Genomic DNA, 13,289 nt, shown 5'->3' on the forward strand with positions numbered 1-13,289 from the left:
GTCATGACCATCTGTCGAATTCCGTCTCCCTAAGCTTATTCAACCAGATATGTCATGGTTGTGGTCGCAGGAGCGAAATATCCAGCAGCTTGATGCCACTGCTGCTGGGAGGTCCTAGGGTGCTGTTGCCTTGGCGAGAGAATAGGATCGGTATCACCTTGCGCCTAGTCAGCCGTCTCCCAGCCATGAATCAGCTCAGAAGTGGTGGACCTATCACCGCTCCGGACATACTGCTGTGCCATTGATGGATAGTGAATAAGAGTGCTGGGATGACCCATCCTAGACACACACCCCTAGACGTCGTAACGGTTGCCGTGAGGCTAAGATAACAAGAAGAAACCAGTTAAGAGGTATATATCAGGAAAGCGTGGGGTAAGCTTAAGTTATTCGTATGTATGAATGGTAATTTACACACCATGATCCTCCAGAACAAACACGATCGGTGTACGGTAGAATGGTCTTTGTCGGGCAGAGGTGTCTGTACCAGGAGAGGGTCTTACCAAGCCCAAGACCTTAATTACTTTAATTCCAAATTGTTATCCAAAGTGACTATGAACAAAATGCCTATCCCGCAAAACCCCAAGAAAACTGCAACCAAAAAGTTGTCCAGTGGGTTTCAAGCTTATGTCACGCTACCTGACTGGGAAGTCTTGACTGGCGGATCAATCGATCGTCATAACCAGGACAGTTGCTGGGTCGTCGTTCGATGAGTTGGGCACACGGATCACATCGCTCAAGTGTGAACGCGTTGGCCTGTTCAGACGTGATAATTCAGATGCGTCGCGTCCAACGTGCGTTGGTGGAGTAGTGGTTGCACACTCACCTCGCATGTCAGATGACCGGTATTCAAATCAAGGCACTGTCATTGGATGAGCTCCAATAAGAGCAAAACTCGAGTCCAGTGCTTCCCTTTGGTGTGGACTCACCGGAATAATTACTCCAGGACAGGAGGACGACTGTTCACACGAGAGCAGTTTGACTATGAACATCCAATAATTTGATAATACTTGTGAGCGCAGTACACCTTCCCGCAGCTCATACTTTACGTGGAAAGTTCCACTCACAGAGTACAGACAGCATGGGCCGAATATACCATCCTCACAAGCAGTATTATACACCGGACAACTATTGCACCTGAGTGTTACTCACTCCTCGACTGGAAACCTACGTGACCTGTTTTATCGCATAATCATGGAACGACAGTGTCAGTAGAGAGAATGTCTCATTCTTCAGTCATTATGAAGCGCCTAAGTCCCACCTAGATATTCGGAAGCTCGCTTCTTCCATTGTAGATCTCGGGCTACCACATGGAACACATCTGTCTAAAGTTGTCTTTTGTATAGGCTGCGAACCAGCGTTACGTTTTGTATCATCAGTGAACTATCGGCGCCGAACTGAATGCTATGATATGCCACAATCATTTCCTCTAAATAAGATTCTATTCCAGAGGCACTGAAGAAGAACAGAAGGTATCGTTGTCCATATTTACCATTTGCACGGGAAAGCTGAAATTGCTCCGGGTTAAGGTATGAGAGACCCTCGTGTAATTTCGATGCTTTCTGTCCTGTCCCTTTAGAGGCTTTTGAGTGATTGAACCGTACAAACCTCGAGAACGTTTTACCTCATTCAATGGGTGCACTGGCCACGAGTGAACTCAACTCATGAAAAATTGTCGGTGCAAACGTACTTCATTTATCAATCACAGCCGTTGTAGAGCGTTACACAAAATCCTTAGCTCAAGCGTATACAAGTGTGCTTGCGATTGGCATTATGTCCGAAGATGGCGAGTTGTAAGAGGGGAATCGATTCCTTTATGAAAATATACTGCGTGCCAACTAAAGCATGAGGTGGCCTGTGTGCAGCACATTTAGTTGTGGAACACCACAAACGAGATATTCAGTTTAGTCTCTCGTGACAACCAAACTGATTTGCAAATTAGTGTGTTTCTCGAAAACAGTGCAATTTGGGTTCAAGTAGAACATAAGGTTGACGGAAACTCGGGGACTGCGCCCACCTGATGAGCTCCAAGAAGGGCGAAACCGGTGGTGGGCTGTCGAAGAGTTTTCAGCAACCTTGTGAATAGTTTCCTTAATGAGAATCGATTCCTGTTTAATTCTGATTTATTTTCACGTTAGTCTCGTCTGAACAGTCATCCTGCTGTCCTAGTGCGATTATTCAAGCGAGTATAAAGCAATGGAATTGACCACCGCGATTGCTAGAGTTCACTGACCGTGCTGGGAAGTGAACTCACGGCCTGCGAGCTGGGGCTAGGGAAGTAAGACATACCAAATCAAACTATGACAAAACACAGTTTCAGGAATAGAAATTCACCACGAGTTAGTGTGTTTTGAACTCAAGGCCATAAAGTCTGCCTCAAAAGTGCAGCTGCCTCAAAAAGTGCAGCACATTCAGTTGCCTGAAAATATCACAAACCCGAGATTCAGCTGGGTTCCAGGTTAGTCTCTCGAAAAACCAAATTAGTTTGAAAATGAGTGCAATCTGGTTTCATGTAGAACACAGGGTTGAAGGAAACTTTGGGACTGTGCCTATCTGATGAGCCCCAAGAAGGACGAAACCGGTCGTGGGCTGTCGACGGATTTTCAGCAACCTTATGAGTAGTGCATTACAAGTAATCTACAAAATTTTCGGGTAGCACGCCGTACATAAAAGGTTACATAGACGAACAGTTGCAGCCTTGCAACGAACATGGTGCAAACGGAAGTTGCTGTAAATTCGTATTTATAGTTTAGACCCTTTCTCTCCATAACGGTATCCATGTGAAATTCACGGTGACTGATGCGGTCGCAACCGACCCACACACACATACGGAACCAGTTTAAATCACGCATCATGTGTCAAGTTCATGGCCAAGTCTATGGATTAACCTGTCTGCCGGAACCTGGTTACCGGATGAATTCAGGACTGTCATCTATCGGTTCACTTACACTGCGGGGGGCAAGTATATATATATAGGTAGAACAGAAAGGTGTCTCAGTGAAGGAATGTGCCAATTCAAATGCTTCATTAGTAGCACGAGCCGATAACAAAACAGCTAGAGATTACAGTAGGTTGGCGTGATTGTTGGTTGCAAGAGATCAAATCCAGACAAGCCGCAACCCTGACCCAGACACCATACTGAGACGTGATATGAAATCGGAGGCCTAGCTACCGCTAAAGCAATACCGACTGAACGTGTACAACCTAGTCCGAAGATTCACGAGAGGCCGAATTAGGTAACCGTACCATGGATATAAACACTGGTCAATTAAATCTCGTTATTAGGAGGTACTGTCCAAATGGGGGTAACACTAAGACTATGGAGAGCAAGACCCGTTACTACGAACGGTCTTATTACTAGAAAGTCTGGGACTGAAATCGTATTCTCTCTGCAAGGTGTTTTTCCCAGCTAACCAGCGAGTCCATATTTACAAAAGCAGTGATTCTGCCTTTCTGCGAGTAAGGACGGGTTAGAAAAGGTTGACCCTAAAACCAGCAAGCTCCGATCACCCGAAGGATGAATGTGACCGCCGGACGTATTACTCAGTACGGTAGAAAATAAATCCTGTTACTGGTCTGATGTGTCCTCTAACGCATCTGCTGTGCGTGGTAGCACCAAGGACATACATTTATCCATCATTCCCTGAGTCCTCGGAATAAGCTAACCCCCGCAGCCAAACAGGTCAGACTAGTGTGTCACCGGCCTAGGACAGGGTTTCTCAAACAAACCCACCCCAATGCCCGCTGTTTTGCGGTTCAGTCTCCTGGGTCAAAGACTTGAAGCAAGGCTTTAATACATGTCTTTCTCCTCCGACTGCCATTGGGACACGGTATTTGAATCAAAGACTCAAGGTGATGTGTCTCAACTAAACCTAGCCCTCGGATTGCGAACACGGGAAGTATCATTTGCCTGCACAGTTCCTTATTTATCGATGCCCTTCCACAATCCCTTTCCACACTACAAGCAAACGTCGCTGGATTATTTGACCGTCAGTTTTCTGCCCCATTTATCCGGATGTCAACTAATAATAAAAGCAGTAACACCAGTAAATTATTGAGATCCTTCCGAGGTAAGATCCTTTCAACCCACACGAGCTGTGTTTCTGAGGCAGTGAGTGTCGAACAACTGAAGACGTCTCAGTTCCGCTGCTTTCACAGCCATACACCAAAACGGCCGGCACTGTGGCCTGATACACGAGTCCCTTGAGATTCAGGGAATGTGGGAGTTATTACGAAATCCTTTTTGCAGCACTCGTTTGCAATTGCGTGATAGTCAATGAATACCCAGGAGAGTTCAAGAGGACGCGTACAGGAAGAAGACGGAAATTCGGTTTTTTAAAAGCAAGGTGCATATTAGAGTTTTAATTTCCTGTCCCAAAATCTGTAACTGTTTAGTTGATGTTTCCTAAATGATAACTCCGCATCGAATGCCTTTCCCCCGTTCATTTGGTGCCGTGACCAGGATAAGGATGAAGACACCGTGGCTACAACCCTTTGAGGATGGGGATCTGTGGATCTTCCTGGAGGACTTCGAGGACGTTGCGGGGGCTACTGGACTGAAGACAGACCGGGGTAAGTTGGCAGTGTTAAAGACCCTCCTCAGAGGTCGGACGAAGATGGCCCTAGGTGCGGCCAGAAGGGCCACCCGGGAAATGGACTGGGTCGTCGTGGAAGAACCTCGTGCAGCGGCCAACCGCCAGGAGGCCATGAGGCGGTTCAAGACGGCCAGGATGACATATGGATGTGACCCGACCGTGTTCTTCGCCAGCCTGCAGCAGTCGTTGGATTGGGCTTTGCCGGGACTGAACAGAGTGTTGTGCCAGCAGTTGCTGTCTGACCAGTTCGTCAAAGGTGTGCAGTCTGCGCTTCGTGCCTTGCTGCGGTTAGCGAGAGCAACTGGCCAGTTAAGTGTGGAGCACCTGGTGCATCTAACACGGTAGCTGGCCGAGGCACCACTGGCCACGTTGCAGTCGCAGGAGAACAAGGATGGTTCACCAGTGGAGGAACTGCAGACCAAAGTGGATCAGCCAATCAAACAGCTTGCAGCCGTCAAGACGGAATCGCGGAGGCACGCTCGAACGAGCCGATGCTACAAACACGGCATGCCTGACCACTGGAAGAACCATGTCCTCGTACCCGACCACCTGTACATAATAAAACTTTGGATTACTCTCCTCTTTTCTCGGTGGGTCACGATTAGCGCAGGCTACCATACAGGCCGTTATCGAGATAGACGGGAAGAGGAAGCTGTAAGTGACTGATACAAAAGCAAGGGTATCACCAAGGAGGACAGGGAACGAAGCTGAATGCAAACCATGCGCACTGGCCCTGAAAGCAGTGGGTGGATACCGACTGAAACTTGATGAACTGTCAATGCGTCTAGGTGACGGGTCTGTGCAGCAGCAGTTCCTGGTCACCCCAGACATAGAGCAGAAAATCTCGGGGGCAGATTTTTTCAAGAGCACAGATTCCGTGGTTGGCCTAAATCAGGGAAACTGGTGATAAGGTATGGCACAGTCAAGCTTGAAGGTTATACAAGCACTGCCGTGAGCAAGCTACATGTGCAAAAGCTTCCGTCTTGTAATGTGCCGTCAGTACAGTCCGTGGTCGAAGAATATTTCGAGCCTTTCACAGGCGATGAAGATCCGGTTGGCTTCTTCCCAGAGATTCAACAAGAAATTCCCCTCTTGTCCGAATGATTTCGACCTTACGGTCCCCGTCCGCTGCCGCTCCACATACGGGAGGAGGTCGATAAACAAGTCCAAAAAAATCGTTCAGCTTTAGCACCCTTTCAGGGCCTAGCTGCCATGCCACCCGAAGGAAGCACGAGGGCTGGGATACTGCCAGGTTGCCCAAGCCTAGACAGAGGAGTCGAGAGGGAGAAGTCGGGTTCGAACCACGGACCTTCCGGTCAGTAAATTCGCGCTCTAACCACTTGGTCCATCTCGCCCCCAAACAAGTCCAAGAGATATATGCACTACTCATAAGGTTGCTGAAAGTTCTACGAAAGCCCACGACCGATTTCGCCCTTCTTGGGGTTCATCGGGTAGACGCAGTCCCCGAGTTTCCGTCAACCTTATGTTCTAGTTGAAACCAAGTTGCACGAAATTGGCGAACTACACTCATTTGTAAAAAAATTAGGTCTTGCGAGAAAGACTCACCTGGAACCCAGCTGAATCGCTCGTTTATGATGTTTTCAGTTATTTGCAAATGAGTACATTACGCTGACTGCTTGTTTCTTTTTGAAACAGCCAACCAGTAGCAAATTACGAGAACACTTGAACTTCGGATTTGCAATAATATCTACTCGTCGACATCAGGTCTTCACATGAGTTCTCCTCAAAGAAAATATATCTTCGCAAATTTAAGTCACATTTTCCGAGTGCATTTGCTTGAAAGATATCCATCTGAGAAACTCCGGAATTTACATGAATACATATGACTAGTTGCATTTGGTAATACAGAGCCTCGGCTGAAAGATAGAAGACGCAGTCTGAGTACAGTCTGAGTATTCTAGAGTTTTGATTAATAAAGCTGACCTTCCGGTCAGTAAATTCGCACTCTAACCACTGAGCCATCTCGCCCCCATGGACAGCGCGCTCCGTGTTGATCACAGTGCACTTTTTTCTCTCAGGATCACTAAGAATGGGGGCGTGGTCTAACGTAATTTCTATTGACGGCTTCTCCATATTTTTCTATCATAAGCAACTCGTCATATTCTCTCAAAAGCCATCTGATTCTAAACCAACAACCCGTTAAATCGCAGCACACATTTCGAGCACAGGATAGACTCAGTTGAGGCAGTCGCAGTCTGCTGAAAAGAGTTAGAGTAATCCTGATTCTCGCTTCAAGACATCCTGTTATTTTTAAACTTTGTTGCCACTGACTAAACCGTATCTCGAAGTTCGCCGTTGATCTGGTACTAGTTGTTGTGCAACTTATGCTAACCAGCCTGATCGTCCAAATGACATGACACATTACTCAAATTTATATTAGTGGACAGCACCCTGTGGAGTTATCAAATCGCTTGCAAAGTAATTTGGGCTTGGCGGGAAGAAAGGAAAGAAAGCGTTCAGCTTTAGCACCCTTCCGGTGCCTAGCTGCCATGCCACCCGAAGGAAGTACGAGGGCTGGCATACTGCCAGGTTGCCCAAGCCAAGACGAGGGAAGTCGAGTGGCGGAGGTCGGATTCGAACCACGAACCTTCCGGTCAGGGAAATTTGCGCTCTAACCACTTGAGCCATCTCGCTTGACAGGAGACAAACCAACAGACTCAGCTTAATCTGAATCTGTCGTTGTGGTGATGCACAGATATAGCTTCAGTCGGTACGCTATTCACGATATCTTGACACAACACACTACTTACACAGTTGCTCAAAACGCGTCTACGAATGGTTTAATGCCCCTTGGAACTTATCATAAATGAGTGATTCAGCTCTATTCAGCTGAGTTTCCCATTAACACTGAATTAATTAGCAAATGAGTTTACTTGGTAAACTGCATAGTATTGGAATTGACAAAAACTCGAGGACTGCACCGAACAACGCCACAACCTCTGTCCAAAACATTCAGTTGAAGAATATCACGGAAGATGGTTTCATGTGTCACTGTGGTGGAGTAACAATCGGCTAACGCTAAGTGAATTTGCAAGTGAGTTTGTAAATCCTTGTACATAAAACGTGGTACTAAAGGGTTACCGGAAAGCCAGGGAATAAGCCTATTCAAGGGGCTTTCAGTGGCTTTAGGTAAGCAACGTCGGGTCACGAAAAGCCTCATTCTGCGTTATCGAGGTTTGCTGGAAACTGTGCGACGAGCCCCAAGAAGGGAGAAACCGGTCATGCACTGTCGAAGAGTTTTCAAAAACCTTATGAGTAGTGCATTACGTCCATAAAATACATCACGATATCTCGAATATCGTACCGAGTAAAGCATGGGACGGCCTGGTGCAGCACAGTCGGTTGAAGAGTATCACAAACGAGAGATTCATTTGGGTCTCTCTTGAAAACCGAATTAATTTGCAAATGAGTGATGTTCTACATTTTTTTGGACTGCGTTGAAATGACCGTCAAAAAAAACTCACGAATAACTACTCACTTGGAAGGGTAAATCATGGCTTGTGGGTAGCCGCGTACTGTACCGTGACTTGAGTGTTGCCTCAATGGCATTTGATCCATTCAATAGTTTAAGTGCAGTTACCAATTCCCAGTTTGTCCGCAGAGGAAATTCGTGGCCGGTTAAATTGATCCAGTATAACCAAGATGGACATCGTTCAAGAAGCATGCGACTACACAGTAAGTCTGATTCCAAGACAGAAAGGCGGCCCCAGGTCACAACAGTCGTGTTTTCAAAGGGTACCAGGAATACTTCAGGTCCGTACAATTTACGCACTTGTTCTTCAAACACATCACGGTATTTTTTCCTCGTCTTCCGGTCCACGTGTACACAATAACAGTTGTGCGGCCGATGAATGGATCGTAACAGTCGAAGTGCTCTGTCAAAATCTCTGTAAACTAACATACTGAACGCTATTGGAAAATTTTCTTCTTCCAACCGAGTAGTACACCGTTTCGGTGTGTACTTGGTACTGATATATCTCATGAGCGCTTCCCATTCATGGTCCAAAGTGCTGCCGAACAACTCATCGTACGGAACAAGATGGCTCAATATTATAAGTCCGGATCCAATGAAAAGAACATAGAGAAGTTTGTGTATCCGGGACACCGGCATTTGAAAATGTGCGAGTGGCTTAGCCACGCCTACACTCATGGCACACATTTACCGTGTCGGATCTGATCAGTGCGTAAAGTGGCAGTGCAGTGTAAGCCGGAAGGGAGGCTGTTTAAGTGAAAATTTGGCTACTAACACTGTTATGTACGCTCACAGACGAGACCGAGGTGTGCGTCCGTGATTCGTCTAAGCATTGTTATTTAGGGGATGCAGACCACCTGAGAACAAGCACGCCATGACTGTGAACAGACGAACCTATTGGAAACGTAATCAACGCATTTACGTTTGACCAATGAAAAGCGACGATTTCATGAATGAACCCACCAATCAAAAGTCAACGGCTACTTTGTCTTTCGATGGCCTTGTGGTTGCACTCAGAATCAAGTGCATTTCTTGGTGCATTCAGCTGGTTCTGAGGATTCTTAGCCTGTCGTAGTTAGGACGAGGTACAGCCAAACTACGTGGTGCACATGCGAGAGAGAGAGAGATCAGAGTTTTCTTATTGATATCAACAATCCTAACTTATTTGGCCTATATGCTTCATAAAACACACTAACCTCTATTCACCTACGGGATTTTTAAGATCCCTAAATCTCTTACTCCTGAACTGGCAATTCGCTCCACTTTATCCCACTGGAGAGATGACTCGCTCACACAATTAAAGCCACAGCGGTTCGTCACACGAATAGTGACGCTGGTACAAGTAAATTTTAGACCAGTACGAACTTGAGCGGGTAGTTGGCCTGTGCCACAAAAGGGACTACTGATACCCCTGTGTCAGCATCGATATTGGCCCACCTCCACAACACAAACCAGGACCATTCATGAACAGACAAAAGCGTAACACCTGTCGAACAGCCAGTCAGAATTAGCCAATAAGTTATTGCAGAGCCTGCGACTGTGGGCTAAAGGATGCAATCTACCGGTAAGAGGGCATGCTGCTTGAAGGCTGCCTCTCTTTCGAGAAACAGCAGAGCACCAACTGTTTGAGATGCAAAAAGAATTATTCCAGCGATCTTGAAATTACAGTGACCAAATCTTTTGGTTGAAATAGAAAACCAAATGCATCTAGTTTAGGGTGGCAGTGTCTTCGACCTCTATCTCTATGATTGAAGAAATCTTTGCCCATAGAATTTAGCACTCCGAAAAATCAAAATCCGTCTGAAAATTCCTTGTAAATGTTTGTTTTCTGAGCAAGATTAAATGGGCTGAAAAGTTGCAGTAGCTTTTTTTGCAAATAGCGAAGGTCTTATACTGATACGATGATACCGATTAAGCAAAAACGTGATTTTTACGTGAACAGAAGAGTCACGTTCTTGATAACGTTTACAGTTATCTGCGGCGATCGCCCGCACCAACCTCACAAATCAGGGATAAATTGAACAAATCTGACGTCCAACTGTAGAATAGGTCATCAGGTAGCTGGCTTTCTTACGAAAACTCCCTCTCTTTCCGCCACTCTTCCGGAAGTCAAAACACGAATTTAGCATAGAGTTGGTAGGTAAATGAAACTCAAGTGAACATGGTGTAAGTCCATTTCCAACGCTTCGTTTTCTGTGGGGTGAATCGGCAAGTATATATCATCTGCAAGCCGGCAGTGCCTCGGTGACGGAAAGAGGCTACCCGATCAACTCCCACTCCGATGTCTGACTTTAAGCCATATCTCTATCCTATTCGGACTCATCAGGTACGCGCAGTCTCTGGGGTTCCATAAACCGGCCGTGGGTCACCGAAAAGTTTTCAGCAACCTTTTGAGTAGTTTTCTTTGTGAAAACACAACGATGTCTCGAATGTCGTATCAAGTGAAATATGAGGAGGCCAATGAGCAGTGCATTCAGTTGAAGAATGTCATAAGCGAGAGATTCAGATGAATCTTTCGTGAAAACTAAATTGATTTACAACTAAATGTATTCATACTTGGGTTCAAGTAGTACATAAGGCTGACGGAAACTCAAGCACTGCGCCCACCCGATGAGCCCCAAGTAGTACGAACCCGGTAATGAGCCATCCAAGATTTTCCGTAATCTAATGAGTAGTGTTTTACGTCTAAATAAGACCTGCTTTAAGAATATCCTGTGCAGAAATTTGGGCGATACGTAGGCTTGAGGATCCTGAACATCAAATCGAAGAAACGGGTCCGAAAGTTCACAGTAATACTTGAACACAATTGAGCAAATTTACACAACCTAGCACAATTATTCAGCAAATGCGCAAGTCTGCCACTGACCGACGCAGCCCACCGTCAGGCTCTGCAAACCGGATAACGGTGAGCGGAATGCTGGTTCGATGGTGTGGGTTATGGTCACCCTTTCCTGTCACCCTTCCCACGATTTTGATAGACGATGCGATTACACGCGTTTCAAGGTACAAAGACCATGAACGAGCAAAACAGGTGAAAATCAATAAGCACACAGGTAGAGTACGTAAATGAGTGTGTGTGTGTGGGGGGGGTTATAAAGTCATCAAGTTAAATTCAGTGGGCACTGTTTGAAATTCGACACTAAAAATATTCCAGCTACAGAGTGAAGTGGGCGCCATCAGAAAAGGAACTATTATAGGAGTAATTTTTAGGACACTAGTGCCAAACTGCGCAACCTTTGCACATTTTGGAGACTCTGCCGAAAGTAGCAACAAATCCGTCACAGGTGACCTGAGTGAACACAGAGTAACTAGCAAACAGAAAGTGAAGAGCAATTCACCGAAATCCTAGAGAAAACGTAATTGTTCAGATGGTATGGGAAGGCTTGAGCATGAGCCTATGAAGAGATTCGACGACGGGGTGAAATTACGGAAAATGGATTCCTGCACTGTGTCGAATGAAAGTTTTTATCAGGGGTAAGGGACAAGATCCGTGGGGCTTATTGCCTGCATACATTTTTTGACTCGTAAAAATTCGACCTGGTAACTTCGACGTACAAGGTCCACAGATTGCCAATTTGGCTAGCTACAATCTTGGCTAGTCATTCGGTTATGTGGTGGGTGTTTACTTGCCGGAATATCGGAGTCCGATAATCACGTTTCCTGCATAGGCAGTCTGGGTGGTCCTTTCCTCTTGAAAGTCCGGTTGAAATGGTTACCAAATGAGTGCATTTCTCGAAAACAGCCCACATAGGCAGTTGGTCCTTTCCTCTTGAAAGTCCGGTTGAAATGGTTACCAAATGAGTGCATTTCTCGAAAACAGCCCAATGTGGTTTCAATTCAAATATAAGTTTGGTGGCAACTCGGAGGCTACGCCTACCTGATGAGCCCCTAGAAGGGCGAAACCGGTCGAAGGGTTTTCAGCAAACTTATGAGTAATTTCCTTAATGAAGATATACTGCGATACCTCGTATATCGCGCCAACTAAAACATGAGGCAGTCTGTGTGCAGCACATTCAGTTGTCGAATATCATAAATGAGCGATTCAGTTAGGTCTCTCGTGAAAAGCAAAATGATTTGCAAATGAGTGTGTTTCTCGAAAACGGTCCTATTCGGGTTAAATTAGAACATAAAGTTGACGGAAACTCGGGAACTGCGCCTACCTGATGAGCCCCAAGAAGGAGGTGAGTTTCGAAGTGTTTTCAGCAACCTTGTGAGTAGTTCCCTTCATGAAAAAGATTATGCTCTTGTCAGAATTTTCATTGCGTTGTGAATAATCCTACAATTTCAAAAGGCTTTCTCACCACAGAGCTCAACACTGACCCGATTTATTCAAAGAATGCCACTGCGCTGACCTTGACGTTGCGTATTGGATTTCTGACAGCAGCTGATTTCTTACGAATTCGCTGAGACTCAGTGACATTCAACTGAACATACCTGACACTATCAAAAAAGCCACGTGAGACATACTACTCAACACAACATTCAAAGACCACATACCTTATCCAACCGGAAGAAAAAACCAGACCAGGATTTTATGGAAAATTAACTTTTAGAGATTACTTCTATCCGCCAGACTTTCGTACAAAGATTTATTTTTATACAGAGCTCCTCTAATTCTGTAAAATCTTGTTAAAGTCCACCGATTTTTACACGCTTGATGTGACTAATTTGATACCAGTGGATGTCACTGGCCGATATCTGGTCCAAGCTACTGGTTTCACCTGCAGTCCTTAATGTGCCATGTTTCCACATGTCCTGCGGGCCTTCCATCGTCGCTCACCCAGATGATCGAACTTCTAAAGCATGCCAAGAAGTCTAACAACTCACCGTTTAACCTAAGGCATGAATACGATCACATCAGATTACTGATCAGAGGAACGAACTACTGTATGCATATAACACACCCTGGAAACACATCCCTACCTGGGTATTTTCTGGTGTACCATGTCTAGACGCAATGCATGACTCACAAGGTTGCTAAAAACTCGTCGACAGCACACTACTGGTTTCGTCCTTCTTGGAGGTCATCAGACAGGTACACTCTCCTAGCTCCCATCAACTTTACGTTCCACTTGAACTCAACTTGGATAAATTTATTTGAATGCTAACCTTCACCTCACACCACACATAATTCCGGACGGTTAGCCGGATTTGACAAGTCTAAATTTGTCATTTAAGCAAAGTCTTCTAGGTTTTTTCCAAGT

The 13,289-nt window shown here is 45.6% G+C and overlaps 2 protein-coding genes across 2 annotated transcripts in view; both read right to left on the reverse strand.

Annotated features, from left to right (window-relative positions):
• T265_00903 (hypothetical protein) overlaps positions 1-989 on the reverse strand; it is a gene marked incomplete at both ends in the record, with an annotated part of 14,857 nt that extends 13,868 nt beyond the window's left edge. Inside the window, one exon of the mRNA XM_009164798.1 lies at positions 927-989. Within this exon, the coding sequence (XP_009163062.1) occupies positions 927-989 (63 nt within the window). The remainder of the gene's footprint in view (positions 1-926) is intronic.
• Positions 990-12,066: 11,077 nt separating this feature from the next.
• The window catches only part of T265_00904 (hypothetical protein), a gene marked incomplete at both ends in the record, with an annotated part of 8,705 nt that continues 7,482 nt past the window's right edge, over positions 12,067-13,289 (reverse strand). The window contains one exon of the mRNA XM_009164799.1: positions 12,067-12,190. Coding sequence (XP_009163063.1) covers positions 12,067-12,190 — 124 coding nt within the window. The remainder of the gene's footprint in view (positions 12,191-13,289) is intronic.

The sequence above is a fragment of the Opisthorchis viverrini genome (genome assembly GCF_000715545.1).
Source record: "Opisthorchis viverrini unplaced genomic scaffold opera_v5_9, whole genome shotgun sequence".
NCBI classification, from domain to species: Eukaryota; Metazoa; Platyhelminthes; class Trematoda; order Opisthorchiida; family Opisthorchiidae; genus Opisthorchis; species Opisthorchis viverrini.